The 22289-nt window shown below is 42.6% G+C and overlaps 1 protein-coding gene across 2 annotated transcripts in view; it reads left to right on the top strand.

The window, feature by feature from the left end:
- KIAA1755 (KIAA1755 ortholog) overlaps positions 1–22289 on the top strand; it is a 696136-nt gene that overhangs the window by 593243 nt on the left and 80604 nt on the right. For both annotated transcript variants that reach the window (XM_086932242.1, XM_086932241.1), the window contains exon 19: positions 20456–20633. In XM_086932242.1, the coding sequence (XP_086788368.1) occupies positions 20456–20633 (178 nt within the window). The remainder of the gene's footprint in view (positions 1–20455; positions 20634–22289) is intronic.

The raw sequence follows: 22289 nt of genomic DNA, 5'->3' as shown, positions 1-22289 counted from the left end.
GTTTTAATTATTCTGGGAGGAATTCAGGCCCGCTGTTTAGCATTACGTTTTCAGTTTTGCTGGAATTAATTTTATAGCCCCCTATTTGTTTGAATTTCCTAAATTCTGCCATTGTTGACTCCAAATTTAATTTCTCTGGAGCTAGATACAGAATAGCGTCATCAGCAAAAAGTTTAAATTTCGCCATCCCGTCAATCGGGGCTCTAATATTCCTATTTGCGCGTATTTTAATTGTGAGAGGTTCAATAAAAAGTGAATAAAAGGGAAGATAAGGTCCCACGATTCATATCTCTGGTGGTCAGATGCCAAAGTACAGATGAAGAAGACAATGACGTTGAAATTACCCAGGAACATAATGTTCAGGCACAGGTTCAGACTCAGATTACACCCATGGTATGTTTACCAGCCTCTATTGTGTCTGATTTAAGATTCTTAAAAGAGGACTATAAGCAACGCTTTCCTGAGTCCTTGGCTGCAGCGGATAGGCAGGTTCCTCCAGCGGCGAGAGCGACTGCGTCTCCACGGGCCAGACCGTCACCTTTAGTGCTTCATCAGGAAAGGGAGCAAGTACACGACCCACAATCATCTGAAGATGAGGAAGAGCCTCATGAGGAAGGGGAAATCCAAGAAGTCCTTTCCGATCATGGTGAAGGAGATGATTATATAATCTCTTCTCCAGCGTCACCGGAGCCAACAACATCAGGTTCACCAGCAGTTGACATAGGAGGATTCCACAGTATAATGGAAAGAGCGGCCAAGAGGTTCCACATAACGATGGAGTATCAGGAAACAGATTGTTTCCTTTACGATTTTAAAGAGCCCCTTCGGAAGACAACCAAATCTATTCCCATCATTGAATACATCTGGAAAGAAGGAATACAATTGATGCAAACTCCAGCCTCAGTTTCTGCTGCGGTTCCGAGATTGGACAAGAAATATAAGGCCCAAGCATCGGCCCCAGCCTGCTTTACAGGGCACCCCAAGCCAGACTCTGTAGTTACACAGGCAGCGCAGAAAAATTCCAGAAATCCATCTTCACCGGTGACAGCCCCGCCAGATATGGAGGGCAGGAAGCTGGATAACATCGGAAGATGATTCTCGACCACATCGGCAATGACGGTAAAGGTGGCAAATTCTATGGCGCTGCTGGGAAGATACAATACAGAACTATGGGCAGACATTGCTCCGTATCTGTCTGAGCTTCCGGCCGACATGAAGGAGGAGGTTCAAGCTCTGCTCCTAGAAGGTCAGTCGTCGGCCTCTGAATTAATAGACTGTGCTCTGGATGTCGCCATGACTGGTTTCAGACAGCTAGCAGGAGCAGCTGTATTACGAAGGCAGGTGTGGCTCAAGTCTACCTCTTTCAGACAGGAAGTACAGTCTAAAATCCTAGACATGCCCTATGATAGACAGCATCTGTTTGGCGCAAAGATTGACGAAGCGCTACAAACGATAAAAAAGGACACAGATACAGCGAGAGCACTTGGCACGCTGCAGTTTAAGAACCAATCCTTTCAGGGGAACAGAGGCAGAGGACAATCCTCTTACAGAGGCTCTTATAAAAATAGATCCTCATATTCGTATGGCCAAGGCAAGTCACAATACCAACAGCGCCAGCAACAACTGAACAGACAGACCTCCTTTGGGAAGTCAAACTTTAGAGGAAAGACCCAGCGAAAGCCCACTGGCGGACGCCAATGACTTATTACTACAGCCAGCCCATCCCTCACCTACTTCTTTAAAAATTGGAGGAAAACTGACCCATTTCCTCAACAACTGGAGGAGGATAACAACGGACCGGTGGGTTCTACAGTTAATTCAATTCGGACATTCTCTAGAGTTCGAAACTATTCCTCCAACAACCCCTCCTCGTCATATGCCTCACAAGAATCTGCACTTACTTCTTCAGGAAATCTCGATCATGCTTCGGAAAGGGGCAATAGAGCGAGCACTGTCAGCTCTCAAGGGGAGAGGATTTTACTCCCGCTTCTTCCTCATTCAAAAGAAAGAAAAGAAATGGAGGCCTATTCTAGACCTCAGGGCGCTCAACACATTCTTAAAGAAGCAATCGTTCTGCATGGTCACGATTCAAGAAATATTGGGCCTACTGGAGGAGGGAGATTGCATGACATCCTTGGACCTGCAGGACGCGTACTTTCATGTCCCAATACACAAGAGTCACAGGAAATTCCTAAGATACGCAGTGGCTGGCCAACACTATCAGTTCTGTGTCCTCCCGTTTGGCCTCAAATCTGCACCCCGGATTTTCACCAAATGTCTTTCCCCGGTGGAAGCATTCCTCAGACAGCACAGGCATCAAGTCTTCCTATATTTGGATGACTGGCTGGTGAAGGCACCATCCTGGTCAGGCGCAACCAACTCCTCCACCGCCTGTCTCAATCTCGTCAACAACTTGGGTCTTACACTCAATTGGGAAAAATCCACCTTGCATCTCTCTCAAGTCATTACATTCCTCGGAGCATCACTGGATACAAAGACGCCGATGGCTTTCCCGTCTCAGGAGAGGAAACGCAAGCTTGTCTCTCTAGCTGCGCCGGTGGCTTCGAAAAAGACTTTATCAGTCCGTACCTTCAAATCCCTCCTGGGCATGATGTCCTCATGTATCCTACTCATACCACACTGTCGGCTATGGATGCGTCCTCTCCAAGAGGCTCTGTCCAAACAGTGGACGCAGTGTATGGGGTCGTTGGACAACCGTATAAGAATCACAAACCAGATCGTCAAGATACTTCAGTGGTGGAGGTCGCTCAAGAACATCTCACAGGGATTGACGTTCCTGCTTCCTGCAGCCCGCCATGTCATTACAACGGACGCCTCACTAGAGGGTTGGGGAGCAGTCCTGCAAGAATTGCGGATCAGTGGCAGATGGACAGAACAGAAAACACAACTCCATATCAACCTACTGGAGCTGAGGGCAGTCTTCCTAGCCTTGCAGGCTTTCTTGCCAAGGATCAAGAACTCCCTAGTGTTCGTCAGGACTGACAACACTACGACGATGCACTACCTGAACAAACAGGGAGGGACGCGTTCGCTAACACTCTCTGGCGAATCGCAAAAGATCTGGAACTGGCTCATTCTCCACAACGTATCGTTGAGAGCCGAGTACGTCCCAGGCAAGGACAATGTCATCGCAGACGCCCTAAGCAGACAGAGGTCATCATCACACGAATGGGTGCTGGACATGGCGACCACCGCTCACATCTTTTCAAGGTGGGGGACACCACAAATCGACCTATTTGCGACTAGGGAGAACGCCAAATGCCAAAGCTTCGCAAGTTGGCATCCCCAACCAGGGTCTCTCGGAAATGCATTTTCCATCGCATGGCGCAACATCTTTGCGTACGCATTTCCGCCATTTCCGTTGATTCCCAGAGCCCTCAGGAAGATGAAGGCGGAGCCTTGCACCTTAATCCTAATAGCCCCATTCTGGCCGAGGCAGCATTGGTTCAAAGACCTTCATCGCCTCTCACTGCAGCCGCCAATCCGTCTACGTCAGCATCCATCTCTGCTCACGATGAGCGACAAGCAGATTCAACATCCGGATCTGAAATCTCTCAGGTTATCGGCTTGGCTCCTGAGTACCGAGAATTCAGTAGGATGAACATTTCTCAGGATTGTAAAGAGATCCTAGCCAGAGCACGAGCAGACAGCACTAACAAGACTTATTCCCTGAAGTGGAAACGCTTCTGCATCTGGTGCGCGGACAAAGGTCTACGTCCCTTCGCTACCACTCCAGAACAAATATTACTCTACTTGCTTCATCTGTCGCAGTCGGGCTTGGCCCACTCTTCCATAAAACTACATTTGGCGGCGATATCACGATTTAAAAGGACACCTAGAGAGCCCTCTCTCTGGTCTAGTAGACTGATTACACAATTCCTTAAAGACCTCTATAGATCTTTTCCACGACTATGAATTGTCCCTCCAACATGGCATCTGAATGTGGTTCTTAATCAACTGATGAAGCACCCTTTTGAACCCATTCACAGGGCGGAACTAAAATACATTTCGTGGAAGACAGCTCTCCTCCTGGCGCTTACATCTGCAAGGAGGGTCAGTGAACTGCAGGCTCTTTCCATCCAAGACCCCTTCCTGCAGTTTAGGTACGACAGAGTAATTTTAAGGAGCAATCCTAGGTTTATTCCTAAGGTTCCGTCGGACTTCCACTTAAATGAGCCAGTGATTCTCAAATCATTCTTTCCGAATCCCAGCACCGCAGCGGAGAGATCGCTGCACTCATTGGACCTTAAAAGATGCCTAAAATTTTACATTGATAAAACGAAACATTTTAGGAAATCCAACCAACTATTCATAGCCTTCAGTAGACCTCAAAAAGATCTACCGCTGTCCAAACAAAGCATCTCCAGATGGATCTCCTCGGCAATTGCCTTCTGCCACGACAGAGCCGGACATCCATTGCCCTCTAAAATCAGGGCGCATTCTACAAGAGCCATGTCAACTTCTATGGTGCTATTTTCTGGAGTGCCAGTTATTGACATCTGCAGAGCGGCAACATGGAAGTCGGCGCATACCTTCACCAGGCACTACTGCCTGGATACAGAGCTGATGAAGGATGCAGCAGTGGGGCAAGCAGTGTTACGCCATCTATTCCAGTGAGGTGAGCCTTCCACCATCCCTCCATCCTTTTCTGGTATACACATTTCTCTGTTACTGCTTCCTGTTGATATATATTGATGTTTCATAGTCGCATGATAAGTATTATCTAATGACTTGTGTATGATGCTCCATCGGAAATGTGCACACGATATTGCTTACTACTCTGATTCAGCCATGTGAATCTATGAAAGACACCCATAATACTGGATAAGAAATGCGTTACTTACCTGTAACTGCAGTTATCCAGTATTGGTGTCTTTCATAGATTCACATGCAACCCTCCCGCCTCCCCTGGAAGGACTCACCTATCTCTCTATCAGTGCTACGCCTACCTAGCTTGGTGCGTACGAAAATCTGAGAGACTGAGGCTCCTGACAGGAAGGTTCTAGAGGGAGGTGTTATCTGATTGGCTCTCTTCTAGAGTTTGGTCCTTTTTACAAAAGGACATAGATAGGCTACAAAGGTGGGACCCTTAGGCCTAATTCTCTATATGTATGTCTATAGGACATTACTTTTCTATGTACCGGAGACTCCCGTCTAGACGACGGGGAATGATTCAGGCATGTGAATGTATGAAAGACACCAATACTGGATAACTGGAGTTACAGGTAAGTAACTCATTTCATCCCAATTAACTAAATCAAAAGCTTTTTCTGCATCTACCATCATGATACAGGCAGGTGTCTTATTAATATTAAAATAATCTAGAGTTTGTATAAAAAAACAAGTGTTGGTTGTCATCATACGACCTGCTAAAACCCTGTTTGATCCCCGTGGATTACTTCCTTAGCTGCAAAAGTAAATTGCTGGGCCCAAATCTTCATAAAAATGTTATTGACGGCGTTAAGTAGACTGATGGAACGATAAGAATTTAGATTATTAGGTGGTTTACCCTTTTTTACAAAACTAATTACTATTGCTCTTTTAAATTCTGAAGATACCGATCCACCCGTTTTAATATAATAGAATAATATTTCCAAAAATTAGGTCAACTACTTCGTAAAGATCTTATAAAATTCGATTGAAATTCTGTCCTCACCACAAGCTTTTGCTCCGGCCAAGGATTTAATAACTGCCGATATCTCGGCTTCTGTGATTCTCTTCTGAAGTTGCATAACTCTATTCGGTGATATAGTTAATTGAAGTGAAGCAAAATACTCAAGAATCATCTCCGGATTAACTGGATATTTGGTGGTCTATACTTGTTGAAAATGATCTACAAAAATGTGAGGAATGTCAGCTCTGTCAGTTACCGGTGTATTTGTTTTGGGGTCTATTATTTCTACATTACAGGCTGATTCTTGTTGAGTCCTAGTTGACCAAGCTAGCATCTTTTCAACCATTTGGCTTTCTTCATACCCCTTCTGAAAGTATGTCTGAGAACTATTTATTTCTTCTAGGACAAAGAAATCTCTTAATACCTGCCTGGCCTGTTCCAACTGACCCCAATATGAGGAGGTCATGAATTTAGAAGCATAAACCAACGACTGCTGAAGCTGAGCGATTCGTCCTAAACGTTCCCTAGTTTTCTTAGCGGAAGCAGCTATCATCTGCCCGTCGGCTGCAGCCTTAAACCCACACCAAAGAGAAAAAATATTGGCTGTCCCTTCATTGGTAATAAAGTAATCGAGTAACAAGAGTCTAAGCTCTTCAAGCCACACAGAATCTTGAAGGAGAAGGCGGTCCATCTGCCACTTGGGAAATCCAGCTGGCCACGCTGTCCACATCCCCCCCCCAGTGCTCGTGCCCTGATATTGCACCAAAAGTGACATAAAATCAAATATTGAAATATTAAAAAAAATATATATTTTTTTAGAAGCAGCAGAAACTCTAAATACGTAAGAGAAAAAAGAAACAATTATTTTCCGACTGAAATTGCCTTGAGCAGCTCCTGCGCTTCTTCAATTCGAGTGAACAAATGAAACTTCCCTTGCACGATGACTTTGAGTTTGGATTGTTGCGCAATAGAAGCTTGTGCCCCTTGAGCTTTAAACAGATTCAATACCTTGACAAACTCTTTGCGCCTTCTTGCCGCAGACATGTCAGAAAACATTCTACATTTAGCTCCATTTTCAATTTCAAACTGTCTCATTTGGATTACCTTAGACGAAACGTTTTTCTTAATGCAATAATCCCCAAAGTTCACAGGAATCGTGCCAGGGAACTTCTCGTAGGGAGGAAGATGAGCGGGAACCCGATGAACCCTGGTTAATGTTAAGTCACCGGAAAACTCAGGAATCACTGCCTTCTTCATAAAGGAGTCGACCCACTTGAGTGTATCAGCCCCTTCAAGCCGCTCCGGAACGCCAACTATCCGAAGATTAGAGCGACGTGAAAAATTCTCAAGTTTTTTCAATCTTGTTCTCTATAATTGCTTTTTCCCGAGAGACTGAGTCCACTTGCTGAAGAATACCATTAATTTGTTCTTCAAGGGAGGAAATCGTGGATTCAGCCTCGTGAACACGGATAGGGAGACTAGCAACTGCTTCCTCTATCTTTCCCAATCACTGCTGTATAGTTTCTATTTCAATCTGTTGTGTTTTCTTCATGTCCCGGATTTCTTCCAGGATCATATTTAGCATAGTGTTTATATCCATCTGGTATGATGCAGCCTTCTCGTCCTGGAATACAACATCACTTTCTTTAGTTCCTTGCTGTAGTTCATTATTATTAAAAGCCAGATGTGTATTTACACAAACTTGTGCAAAAAAAAACCTTTTACCAGGTATTCACTGCAACCTGACCCTGACTAGATCATTTTATGTATGCATAACCTTTTGGATGGAAGTTATTAGCGCACAAAAACCTGAGGGTTATTTCCAAATATAGAACTTTATTGCTTGGAAGGGAGAAGAGAATCTTGCCATATCCATGGTACATGATATTTCCCAGTTGCGTCCAATATGCCGCCTTACTCAATATCCCAGAGCATTGCAGTGCAGACAAGAAGGGTGGGAAACGAAGAGTCAGACTTTTAATATTAATCAGAGATGGAATAATTCTCACCCCTGAGATTATGACGCAAGACCACCAGGGTCTACAAGTTCTAAAGCCCCTCCTTTTACAATACAGCTCCAGGCTGTGTGTAAGAATATTGTTGACATGCACATCAAATGACATAAATATGGTGCACTAAATGCTATTTAAAAAATGTTTGTTCCATTCGGTGTAGGGTTTCAACTATTAACTTCAATGGTGATACATTATTGTAAACGATATGTGGGACACAATATTTTTTATTAATAAATATTTAGTGTGCAATATTCTGGTTCTGTACTCTCTCCCTTGCTGAGCGATGATTGGAAATGGTTGTTTGTTAGCAACACCTGATTAATTCATAGAAAGTCAGAAAAATACAGAACAATTAATTGTTTAAGGCTTTCTTCCCTAATATTAGCCCTGTTCCGATGATGCCCAGAAAGTTGACTATAAGTGTAAATAAAAGAACACTTGGATATCCGCTTTGATGGGTCAATGGGAGTCTGAATGATGAAAACCTTTCTATGGCTTCATTACATCCAGCAGAAACTAGACTTATTTATGCTAACAACTTCCCTCAGATTTTAAGGTCATACCTTATCCATCGAATGACCGAGCCCTCTCAATATGAGACCCATTCTTTATAGAAACTCCCATGAGAAAGATGATTTGTTACACTTCAGTTTCATGGTTGTTCCGATCGGAAAAGTATCCAGCGAGTGGCCAATCAACATTTATTTTATTGTAATGAAGAAACTGAGTGAAATTTAAATCCAGTGCCTCCCAAAAGAACTCCACAGTCCTGCGAAAATTAAATTGGGTGCTTTCCAGAAGAGCTCCCCAGCATTCTGAAATTTAAATTGAGAGTCCCCGGAAAAGCTTATCAGTCCTGTAAAACTGAAATCAAGTACCTTGCATAAAAGCTCCACAGACCTGTGGAATTCAAATTGAGTGCTTCGCTTAAGAGCTCCTCAGTCCTGTGAAAATTAAATTGCGAGCTCCAAGAGGAGCTTCTCAGTCCTGTGAAACTGAAATCAAATGCCTTCAAGAAGAGCTCCTGAAATTCAATGCCTCCCTGAAGCGCTCTTCCTTCCGCTACTGTCTGACTTCTTACCTTGGTTGAAGGCAGTCAGACCTTGGAGTGCAATACTGCCTAAAGTATTTTGGTCATCTGGGCCCATATTTACTAAGCTTTGGCATCGCCTTTGCATTACAAAAAGGAGTCGTAGGGCAACGTAAAGACTTATTTAGGATTATATAGCCATGCAAAGACAGGTTATGTGGCCGTGCATGGCTTTGTTAAGAAGTATAATGCAAGGCTTCGTAATTGACAGCCATTAACAGATGGGTGTTTGGTTCACATGACGACCCCAGCTTTCACACTGACCATTGGCTAATGGGTAAGGGGGGGCTATAATAAGGCATTGTATACAAACCATCGAAAGCTACATTTGACTGGCCCCACGGCACGTACAGAAGTGTGGCATGGAGTCCAACGAAGGCTGGGATGGAAGGGACGCCTAACAAAGGCTACCCCCGAACCATACATCTTAGGCAGCCTCAGTACCTGTTCTAGGTTTGATAGATGGGACATGATCGAGATTTCTGCTGTGGGGGACATGTGGGTGAAAGGAAAGAAGGCAATGTTCGCGGACCTCCAAATTAAGTACCAATTAGCACCGTCGGAGGCTTTTCAATATCTTCAGATCAGCCATGCCATTGATTCGGCCCATCGAAGGATACCCCCCTCCCGGATTCCTCACCGCTAGAAGACAGGCTATTGCTGGACCCAATGGACCATAAGGCTATTTCCCTCACGTATAAGAAATTGGTCAATAACCGAACCGACCCAATGCTTAAACTACGGTTGAGTTGGGAGGTTGACTTGGGGGAGTTGGCCGGCGAGAACTGGAGAGAGGCACTGGCCTCTCCCCGAGAGGTGGCGATTCCGATTTTACTTCGCCTGGTCCAGCTCAACATTCTCCTCAGGGTATATTTTGACGCCACATTGTTATTCAGGATGGATAGGGGGCCTGGCCCACTCTGCCTCCGGCACTGTAATCAGACTGGCACATTCATACACATCCTCTGGGACTGCCCCCATATTCAACAATACTGGAAAGATGTCACCCGACAGCTGGTCAGGACTAGCTACAAACCCATACAACCATCTCTCACACTAGGTCTCCTTAATATCTGGGAAGCAACTGACCTCTCACAGGCAGAGCAGTCGTGGGCTATAATGGGTTGGAGCATAGCAAAACGAAATATCGCCCAGAAGTGGGGAGTGGATACTGCACGGCACTAACGTGACTGGGCAAAAGAGATGGACTATGCCATGGTTGCTGAATAAACAGTGTATAAAGGGAGGTGGTGCCCACGAAAATGTAAGTTGGGGCGCTGGAACAAATATAGGGGTGAGATCTTCATATCTCCTGCGGTGGAACTGAGAAGGGAGAGACAATCATTGTTGAGGGGGGAGGATGACACGTTGATGCCCGCGCCGGGCAGTCGAGGATAGTACCTAATGGCATGTGAATGAGTAGCATGTTCTCTTGCTGTTTTGACTCGCGCACACAATTGTAACCATCATGCTAATTGTAATGCCGCTAAAGACTGTAGTACTATGTGATCCTGAAGGTTGTGATACAATGCTGAAATCTTGTGTAACTCTGCCAAAGATATCTGTATAATGTTTTTTAATGCTGCTGTTTGTTCTCAATAAAAACTTAAAAAATGTAAATTAAAAAAAAGTAATGTAATGCAATTCAGCGACTTTCGCTGCGTTGCGTTACATTTCTTAGTGGTAGGCAATCCATGGGTGGAGCATGGGCATTCCTGTACATCCACCAATGGATTTCACAAAATTAAAGATTTACTAATGTTTGTAAAGCTGCAATTGCGTAAAATTGCTACAGAATCCACAGAGAGACATAACAAAGAGAAATATGTTTCTCCTCGTTACTTCCTCTTTATATGTGTGATGCATATTACATCACGCATGGAAAGAGGAAAATGCCTCTTTGGATTGTTTGTGTGCAGGAAGGCCCTTCCTGCACAAAAATAATCCTGCCGTTAATACAGGCACCATTGCAGCATGGCACAAGGGTTCCTGCATTGGCGCTAGGCAGCCGCAAGTGCACAAGCACTGGTAGAGAGCTGAAGAGTGCTATAGCCTTGTAAATATGGTGCTCTTCAGCTCTCTCCCATTTTTGCAACACAGTACACCAACCTGGCTTGCTTAGAAAATCTTCTGCAAGGTCTCCATGCCAATTATGGTTTCATGACTCAAGTTCTGTCTCTAGTTACACTTGAAAAACCCAATTCATGCCAAGCCACAGCGTTATTAAAGCAAGAGATTATTTCACCTATTTTAAAGAACTGTAGTGGGCACGATTGATTCTGTTACCACCCGGTATGCCGCCTAGATGTTATTCCTGAAGGTCCCTCAAAGTGTAGGCCCTTTTCGAAGCAGCAGAGCTGATGTATGCTTAAGAAGTGATTATCCTGATTACTACTCGGGTTTGATAGCCTTTTTCAATATCGTCATAGCTTCAACTACTGTTTCCTCCTTAAAAATATGATAAAAATACATAACGAAGAATAAGGGACCACATATGGGTCTCTTACACCTCATATAAGTTTTCAAATTAACCTACAGAAAAATGCTTTGGGCCCAGCTTGTGCCAATGCTGGTGGAACGGGTTGACTCAATTTAAAACGCCTATTTTAGCATTATACCGAAGCCTCTGGCTGATGTGGTATGAAGAGGAAATGAATTAGCCATTGAGCCAGTGTCTCTCATAAGGGAGCTGGACATGAATGCTCAATGGCTCCCATGTTTATTTTGGTCCGCAGCTTTTTTTTTTTGACTTTTCTTTCCTGGAAGGCATATCAGCACAAGCTGAATGAGCTTAGTTATCCCTTCTTGCTACATGTTGACAATACTACGCTGCTGGTCTTTGGTGCCAGGGGACGCAGTATCAGTTCACAGAGGCAAATATTTTGGGACACCAAAGGACTTGAACTGAATGCAAGACCAACATTTCACACTTTATCTGACAAGCAATTGGCTACAATTAGTTACAACGTGAACCTCAGTTGTGTGACACTTTATCGACGTTGGTCATATCAACCAATAATAATATTACATCCAGTATATTGCCTACCACTGCATCCTCATGGTAAGTACATAATCATTGTTCATACCTCCAAATCTACTGAACTTTATCTACCATGCAATGCAGTGGCTATGTTAATGTAGCGCATGCATTAATATTGTTGTGTGATCTAATGGATGCAATATGATGGGTTATAAATAATCCTCAATACTTCAAAAGTAGAGTTAGTGAAATGTTTTTTCTACTGAGTCTGTACTTTTTTGGCTTGGGCAGCTGAATTGAGTATGGCTCCATTATATGAAGGAAATGTAAACAAAATGGCTTTCTTTGAATAACTTTCGGTCTCCCAAAGTTTACCCAGTGCGTGCAGGAATCTCCGATGTCTATAAATCTTTAAATACCATTAAGATTCCAGCATAATTAAAGCAAAATCTAGCTAAACACCTCTAGTTAAACAGAATCCAAAGCATGAGCACTATTTGGGGATGGATTTTCCTCATATGTCTGATGATCATTTAAAGGACTGTATAATGAAAATGGAAATCAGAATGGAAAATTGAACTAAATTCAATTAAGCATTGGTTCGCTATAGGTGACAAATCCACATTCAAGCTGTATATAGCACTGAAACATTGTTTTGTAGTTTTGCCATAGACCTAATGTGCTGGTGTTGAAATCCCTGCGGAAAATCTATATTCTTATTAAGAATAAACTCGGGTTTAAAATGATAAGAAGTTCAGATAGAACTTCTCTAACACTCACTCCTACAACTGTTGTTGGAGGGCAGATTGGCAGGACCGGAAGACTTTTCAGCATTTTCTCATATTCCCATAATGCAGCGGTAGAAGAGCTTTGTGAACCCCACCTTTTTTGACTGTAGTGGCAACGGGGTGGCATGTAGTAATAGGTGCAATTTTAACCGCATCCGTGCGGCGCGAATTCCCCGCCCATGCTGACTCCGCCTTGTGCGGGCGGAGTCATGACGGAACGGTTCCGTCATCAGCACAGCTCAACCGACGCTGATGACGGGACCGTTCCGTCATCAGCATCGAAAGGGTTAAGGGCAAATTGCTTAGCTTCAAAGCATAAGGTTATGGAGTTCATCCAGGAAACACAAACCAAATGCAAATAGCTGGCACAGAAAACTAAAGGCTTGTCTGGAAATCGGAAGTTCAATATCCTACAGGAAGTGTTTATGAAACAGGATGTGCGCATGTAAGATCTTGCCTATTTACATGGTGTAACTCTTCAAAGTAGTGTTGCAACTTGGAATAACACATGAAGCAAATGTTGGAAAGCTAATAAATACCCTTTGGGTGTCACAGGATAAAGAATCACCAAGTGAGTCACCTGTCTGGATCCCTGGCCTTTAAAAGTTAAATCACAGTGGTCAGGCGAGAGGATATATTAAACTATAAACTAACATTTTTTCTGCAATAAGACTAGATTAATAAATGATAATTATATTTTATATTTAATTATTTTTAAATCCGAACTTGTGAATAATCCTCAGCTAAATTCCACACTAGAAAAGGTAGTACAATAGGCAAGCAGGTAATGCACACATGTTGTAAGTGCAGGAGAGACACAGTGCCACAGATTGTTTTTGCATATACATATGCATTTGCACAAGTGTGGTAGTCATTCAATTTTCCCATGCAAAATGTATTTTGTGCTGAAAAGTTGAGGCAAGTTTCTTTGCTTGGTATAGTGGCAAACCAATGATGATAAATGCAAATGGGGTGTAAAGGGTGAGAGCTCTGCAAACACTTGTAGGATTCTATGCAAAGCAGTAGCAAAGCTGGATTTGTGTGAAACTCGAGTAATAAATGAAACCGTTGAAAACAAGAAGCAAACACAATAGTACAAGAAATTCCTGTGAGTAATATGTCATTTCTGCAGCATGACATGTTACGTGGCTTACTCTCGGGCAGGCATCGTTGTGTAGAAATGTGTGTTGGAGCAAGTACCTCGAGTACAAATGTCCAACAAGCCTGGCTGATGGCATCGTCAATGCCTAACTCTCTGTATATATGAAACCTTACAATTTTTTAGGGTTTGGGTAAGAATATCCTGCAGATTTTCAAGCAGCGCCAAAGTGCTTGTTAGACTGGAGCATCATATACATAGAAGTCAAGGGACAATTTGCATGTCAAAAAGCACATCGTGTTTTCAAAACTATCAATTACTCCATGGATTTAGGTAAGAGTCCTTGAGCGCATTACAGAGTTTGCTATGCATTACTACCGATAATAACATTAAATTACCATGATCAGTTCAGAAGCCCTGTGGAGCTGCGGTTCAATTTCATGCCTTTAGAAGTGTCAAAGAAAGAGCAAAAATGTCACCCAGCCTTGTCCAGTAAGTGAGAAATACTAACTGAATTTGCAAAAGGGCCTACCTGGGCTCCAGTGTTTGGTAATATTGTTGCCGTACCCATTTCAGAAGTGCTCTCCCGTTTTTCATGTAAACAGAGCCATACCATATGACTGTCATAGATGAGGATACAGCCACACAGACTCCCTATTTCTTTTTGCAGATGGGCCCTTTGAATGTGTTTGCACCATTAGTGTTCTGTAAGACCACTCTGCAACTGTTCAACAATACTTCTTTCAAAGGTAACCCTCCTTAAAGAAAGACATGGGCAACCGGGGCTACATAAAATCCAGATAAAGACATGAAACACCACCCTTTTCACTAAGAAGTAAAAATAGTAAAGTTATGTTACTTGGCCACGCTTTCATTCACAAGAAGCCATTTCCATTTTGACTGCGTTTCAAAGGCTTTCTCTTCCTCCTTTGATAATTCGATCTTCAAGCTAAGAACAAATGCCTTCCTGGATTGGTGTACATTAACTCCCCTTCCTGTAGTGAAATTCATCACTGTGAAAGTGCTTTATCTACTCATAAACTACTCATATTAACAACTTGTTTCATAAATGACTTAAATACAGGGTTTGGTTTAGAGTTTGGCAGAGCGTACTGTGTTACAACATCGACAGAGTACCCTCTCTGTCAAACTGAAGGTCTGCCCGTCTGATTTACAATGGACAGACCTCAAGTATGTCAGCAATGAGCCTACTTCAGCTCACTCACTGATATACTCCTCCAATGGACCTACCGAGTTTGAGCAATCAGAGGTAAATATTTAGCACTGTCCACCCAGAGGTGAAGCTAGACCTACTGCCACCCGGGGCAGCCCCTAAGTTTGCCGCTTGGTGCCGGTATGAGCGAGGGTGGCGGCAGACCGATGACTTGCTCTTTCCACCACTGTGTCCACCTGATTAGAGTGAATGCAGTTATATGGAGACAATACCAATGTTATGGTGCCGTTACTTACCTTTTTTTAAAAACAAACTCCCACTTTCGGTGTTTTGTTTTTGGAAAAATTAAACGTTGAAAACGTTTGAAGGGCGGCCTTCATGTTTGATGGAGCCGTCTGTCGAACTTTTGTAACATTGACAGGAAGCACTGTGACAGCGGTTCCTGCAAATGTTTGGAGTTGTTTACAGGGTTGGTGGAGAATTCTAAATTTGGCAGGCAAAGAATCCTCAGTTTGGCGGGAGTTAAGTACACCACCATACAATGGATCTACCTCCACCAGCCACACTCGAAATCAGCCCTATAGTCTTTCCATGCAGGTTCCTATACTCCCTTTCTCCACACTAGTCTCTAAAGGACTTTCAGGGATACCGTGTCTTTCAAAAAGGGAAACTTGTGTACCATATACTAATTTTCGGAGCCGTGGAAGGGAGTTAAATTATCCTTGTGCTTTTCCAGTGGCGGCATTTACTTCTAGTGTTCAGAGTCCCTCAGTAATATCTTCCTCTAAGGGACCATCCTTTCTCCCATTGTATGGGCTGTGCAGCGTCTCTGAACACTAGAAGTAAATGCAGCCACTGGAAAAGCACAAGGATAATTTAACTCCCTTCCACGGCTCTGAAAATTTTATATATGGTACACAAGTTTCCTTTTTTGAAAGACACAGTATCCCTGATGAAGACCTTCGTATAAAACACAGCCCTCAAGAAAGTCGAAACGCGCTGGTTTCACCCGAGAGAGGTTCATCACAGAACCAAGTTGGAATAGGGTCCCTTAATTGGACACAATAGAACCCCGTAAAGGGGATGATCCTTGAGCTCTGACCCTTATCTTTGACCTCTCCCTTGGCTGTACAAAAATAGTAAAATTCAAGGACAAGAAAAGTATCAACGTGCCTTTGTTCCATCCTTTGGTGATAGAGTGCAATAGGATCAGTCTTCACCCTTTGCAATGCCTGAGGATGTTACATGTACCTGAGCTCCAGTTTTCACATTTTTTGACTTACTATTAGTTTTGTGAATAATGCACTGTATTTTTTACAACTTTATTATCGTACACTGTATATAATTTTTGGGCACATTGTATTGATTGTTTGTGTATATATTTAAAGATAAGAGAAGGAAAAAATCACAATGTCTAGTTTGCCTAGTGACAGGCACGAGCGGTTTGTAAAATAAATGTCAAAATTTGACAGTATATAGAAATATATCTCAAGGATAATTAAAAAATACTTTGGAACAAAATTACTGGTTGTTAAATTGATGGTCTCAGAGGTATATTTGTTTTACACATGTATATTAGGATTCCAGCCTTTGTCGGTCCCTAAACTGAATAAATCCCCTTTATTTGACCCAGAGGTTATGCAACATGCATCCAACAACAAGAGAATCACCACCAAAAGTACATCTTCTAGACGTACAGGAATGGTCTTACTCAATGCATGTCTCATGTACTCTTATTAAGACTCAGAAACAAGTAATGTGAATTCAAGAGGATGTGGTTAAAATGGATTAAGCCAACAATAAGCATGTGAGTCAATACTAGGAGCAGAGTGAAGAAATAATGAATGACGCTGCTGTTTTTTTTTATCAAGTTATCTGACCACAGACATTTCCAGTTTAGCAACAGCAGGGCTTTTTATCACTGTCTGGATTTATAAAAGAACTTTTCTGGGGTCACTGAAATAGCTATGAATGTTCATCCTTATCTTTAAATTGCCCCACCTTCTGCTGACTACATTCGTAGAGCTTGTCCCCATTCAAGCCTCATATTTGAACTCACTCCCTCAATCCACACTGAACCAAAAGCACACATGACCAATGATTTGAATTCAGAATTCAGTCCACACTGTTTCCATTAATGATGCTACATTTGGTAGTACCCAGCTTTCCTTTAAACCTCAGGGGCAGAGTTGGGTTATAACACTGTGAGGAAAGTGGTTCATTATCTTGTGTGGTTGTGCGACCTCACCATGTAGTACAGTGAAATTCTGTATCAGGTCCAGTCAGGTTCATTTGTGAAACCGTAGCTCAGTCTTGGGTAGCTGTGGCTCAGAGCAGTTAGGCTTTATCAAAGGAATATGTGTAAAACATTAAAAATTATCAAAACAGTTGGATAAGAAGAACACACAACATGATAGATATCTGCCATCAATTTATAAAAATTGGTTGTACTTTTATCTTTGAATAGACACCTCAGTAACAAAAATCCAACAGAGCATTCCAGACATATAAATTATTAAAGAAACAATAAATCAGTGTTGGGACAGAAACCTCGGATTGTCCCTTGGAACGTGATAAAGGTACACCCCTGCCCTGAGTACCCCAGCTGTAATGATATGGATCCCTAATGCTGAATTTTGTTGCCATGGGTGTACACAGTTCGTGGGTGTGCACCATGACATAGGCTTGTCTCAAGGATTGCGGTCTTTTTGGACCGTGAGGGGCACCCAAAGCTCTACACCATAGAGGTGAAAAGCTACTACCTTTAACAGGAGTGAAGCAGCACAAGTGCAGTGGTGTCAGCATATTGTGTAGTAATTATTAGGAGTGAACAGATCCTTTTTACCCATGTCATTAGAATGAGGCCTACATGCTGACTCATTTAAATTCCGCTAAAGTGTGCTTTACTCACCTGTGTCCTAAATCGGGTTTGTGTGTAGTGCTGGGCAGTGCATGTGTACTATATGTGTGCTATGTATCTGTGAATGGTATAATACAGGAAAAATGTAGTGCTGTGCAGTGTTTGTGTATTATATGCATGTGCTTGGTGTATGTGCACTTGTGAATGGTACAATACACGAAGGATGTAGTACTGTACAGTGCATGTATGCTATATGCATGTGCTGGGTATATGTGTACCTGTGAATGGTAGAATACATGGAAGACTCGGAATTCCATTTTTGGAGACCCAGGGCTGATTGGAGAAACATGAGGATAGGCAGAGGAATCCCCCAGACAGATTTGTGAATTGATGCATCCCTGTAAGCTGAGTGGGGCACACTGGAGGAAGGGATAGCCATACTCTTCAGTTCCTTCGCAAGTATGCTGTTTTATTTAGAGAAAGGCTACTGAGAAGGGGCCTGGGCACATCTCAGGAAGGAGATGGGACTGATAAGAGAATAATCAAGAGTAGGGCTTAGGCACTGGGGTGACCTTATGATATACATATCACTAGGATTGACATTCAAGTGGGAACCTCTAATCCGTTCCATGGCCTGTGTTGTGGGACTATCCAATTTCGAGTTGTTCCAGCTGTGACAGGCTGCATTCTGGGGAAGGTCAAGGTAAAGGAAGCAGAACCGCAGCATAAACATCAAAGACTCAGGGCCAGATGTAGAAAGGCAAATACCGGTCGGTAACGGGCGATTTCGGCCGTTACCGACCGGTATTTGAAGATGGAGATGTAGGGGCATGTTAAAATACAGATTCGGTAATTTTACCGAATAAGTAATTTTACTGATTCTGTAAAATACCGAATCGGTAAAATTACCGATTCTGTATTTTGACATGTAGGTAGCACTGCAATCAGTGCTACAGGGGTTTAAGAATTCGTTATTTACCGCCAACTAGAAGTTGGTGGTAAATAATGAAACCCCTTTAAAAAGCATTTTGTTTGCTTTTTAAACAGTGCCATGTTGCAGACATACATGCCCTAAAGGCATGTATGTCTGCATCATGTGCACCCATGCACAATTGAGGGGTGCAACAGGGTGTCAAAGTGACACCCTGCCTCCCTTCAATGTTTCCCCCAGTTACCGAATCGGTATTTACCGATTTGGTAATTGACATTCATTCCTATGGCTTCCAGGCCCATAGGAATGAATGGCAATTACCGAATCGGTAAATACCGATTCGGTAATTACCGAATCATACCGATTCGGTAATGAAATCGGTAAAATTACCTAAATCCCGATTGCCAGTTCTTAAATACCGAATCAGTATGATTCGGAATTTAAGAATCGGTAATCTGGGATTACCTACATCTGGCCCTCAGTCTCTAAACATTTCATGCCTGGAAGTTGACTATAATAAGGGGAGCGCAAGGCACCCACAATTGTCAACTGTCAAACAACCAGTCAGGCTGTGCTGAGGAGGAGAAACTCTGCAAGGCTTCTGCCTGTGACCAGGACTGGGGGCCAAGGCTTGTCAGTCTCCCAGCTGGATGAGAGGGACACCAGCCAGGGACTTTAAGGACACAAGCCCATGGATGGCCATTTGCCCTTCAAAGGTGACTCCCTCTTTGAAGCTCGCCTTTTGGGTTCACATCAATGCTACCCATCCTGCAGGAGGATATCACATCTCTACTCTGGGCAGATTCTTACCTCCTTTTCCAGAGTTGTTCACACCTCTCTCTAAGAGGGCAGAAACCTTCCTTAAGGACAGCATCATGTGTGCAACCAAAAACGGCTACTGTAAGATTTGGTAACAACGTGGCAACTTTCTAAAGTTGCCATTTGTGCAAATGTTACATTAAATTTGACTTGAGCAACAATTAAATTTGACTTGAGATACAAGTTGGGTTGAACATAATTATTTGTTTTATAACCTGGGATGCCATATTTAGCAGTCAACTTTGGAAGTTAGCCCTGCTGAGTTGTCAGCGAGTAACTCCAGACTCACCCATGGGGCTACTAGCCTTTCCACAGTAAAAATTATAATACTGGGTTTTTACTGTCAGGACATGGAAAAGTTGATAAAAAGCATGCCCATCTCTTTATTATTAGGCACCCTGCCTTCAGGGCTCAGAAGTCCTGACTTAGGCGTGACTTATAGATGTTAAAAAGGAAGGTTTGGGCGTTGCCTTTGATTTACAGGGCAAAAATGAGTTAGCAGTTTAAAAACTGATCTGCCAGCTTGCAATGGCAGACTGGTATCATGGGTTGCTATGTCACAATTGTGGTGTCAAAATAAGTTCTGCAGTCCAAAAGGGACACTTAACTTTCAGGCTCTAAGTACCCCTGGTACCATTCACTAAAGACATATAAGTTAACTTATGCTAATTGTGGGATAAAATGTTAAACACACACGTTGAAAGGGTCAGAACACTGGTACTGAGGCCTGTTTGACAGGAATCAAAGCACCTTCAGAGTTGAAAAACCGACAGCATCAGTCCAAAAACCTGGTGGTGATCATGCAAAAAGAGGCATTCCATTACAAACACTGATGCTACATAAGAGACTTCAACACTCAACAGACATTGTTCAGAAGTCTGTTACATGGCATAAGAAATGCAACACTTGCATTGTTGGTGTATTATAAATCCCATTCAGAGAACTGTATGAGCAGATCACTTGTAAGTGTTTGTTTAGGATGTTCATAAAGACTATATAACAACCATCTGTCTATTTTCTCAAGTGCTTCCCTCTTTTCCTTTTTTATGTCTTCCCGGTGACAGACCTCAGAGATAGGCCTAACCCATACATCCGGGGGCAGTGGGCTCTGCTTCGAGATATGGTTCCGGCGGAGGAAGTCCCAGGACACGTATACACTCCAGGCGCCTTCAGTGGAAGTAAAGGAAGCCTGGACCACAGACTTGCAGAAGCTTCTGTGGGACCAGGCCATTACAAATCGGGGTGAGTGGAGCAATACACCGTTGTCTGGTATCCTGGCAAGGGATGTGTTTACACTTGTGGTACTAGATGCCTGTCCAGCTCTATCTGTGGTTCAGATACTTAAAAGAGATTAGTAATTATTATAAATCTCTTTGAATGCTTGCTGCATTGTGATTGATTAGCTCTTGTTCTTCATCTAAGTAGATTATGCATTACGATAAGCACAGGGTATTTGAAAAAGGGCACCGTCAATGAGAGAGACTTCTGAAAACCACTGGGTGTTGCCCTCCTACACAGAAAATTTACAAATGTGCAAAGAAGGAGTTGATATCCAAAGCAGTGTTGTAAAATTTAAATACTTCATGAAAAAACTGGGGTTAACCCTGTGTCCCTCAGAACCTGGGTGTATTATGATTAAAAGGAAAATTGGTTCTGTCGGGTAGTGAAACAACTAATTTGTTATTTCTATCTGCATTTGATATTACCTCCTCCCTCTGACAGGAATTCACACCAGGTTCTTGCAATAAATGAAAAGAAAAGCCTGTATTGAACTATTTGTATCTTTATATTTTTCAAGATGTGTTCAACGTGATTCATAAAGGACTGTCAATATCATAGTAAAAAAGTGCAACATGTGACAATAGTGAATAGTGCTTATGTGACACATACAATATGTACAATAATAATTTCCAATATAGACAGTTAATACACATATATACAAGTTTGACTTTCAAAAAAGGCCATCCATTCATACAAATTAACAGAATCACATTTGTTGCTTTGTCAATTCTATTGGGTTTCTGAAGTATTGGGGCCAATTGGAAAAAATGTCGACGTTTCGACCCTTCGCGTGCCAAGATGAATGAGGTCGCAGCGGGTCTTTCTCAAGACAGATATAACAAGCATGACAGTCCTGGAGTTCAAGTGCAGTTGAGTCACCTGGACTGGATTGGATTGAGGTCCTTAAATCCGAAGATGTAAATAAAACTGTCCAAACGATTCAAGGCTGTACTCGGGAACGCTGCAGTCAGTCAGCTGCGACCTCATGTATATATGTGTATAAACTGTCTATATTGGAAATTATTATTGAACATATTGTATGTGTCACATAAGCACTATTCACTAATGTCACATGTTGCACTTTTTTACTATGATATTGACAGTCTTTTATGACTCACGTTGAACGCATCTTGAAAAATATAAAGATACAAATAGTTCAATACAGGCTTTTCTTTTCATTTATTGCAAGATTCTGGTGTGAATTCCTGTCAGAGGGAGGAGGTAATATCAAATGCAGATAGAATTTACAAATTAGTTGTTTCACTACCCGACAGAACCAATTTTCCTTTTAATCGTAAAATTTAAATAAGCATTTTCCCTGCTCATGTGAAAATTTTCAAATAAACACATAAAGATGATAATAAGGGCTTGATTTAGACCACGGCAAGCGGACGCCTTTGGTCAGGGTAGTGGAGGTGACCTTCTCCGCTACCCTGGCTGGTATGCTGCCCGTCAAATTAAACAATTACTTCCGGCCCTGCAGTGATCTCTTTGGCTTCATAGGAGCTGCCACTGGGTATTTTAGGTGACAGGGCACCAAACTTTAATTTTTTTCAGAAACTAACTCCGTTTCTGAAAAATAAAAAATAATGCCCCTCATTCCCGATTTTTCTACTA

This window comes from Lissotriton vulgaris, chromosome 7, assembly GCF_964263255.1.
Source record: "Lissotriton vulgaris chromosome 7, aLisVul1.2, whole genome shotgun sequence".
NCBI classification, from domain to species: domain Eukaryota; kingdom Metazoa; phylum Chordata; class Amphibia; order Caudata; family Salamandridae; genus Lissotriton; species Lissotriton vulgaris.
This window is presented reverse-complemented; position numbering and strand designations above follow the sequence as displayed.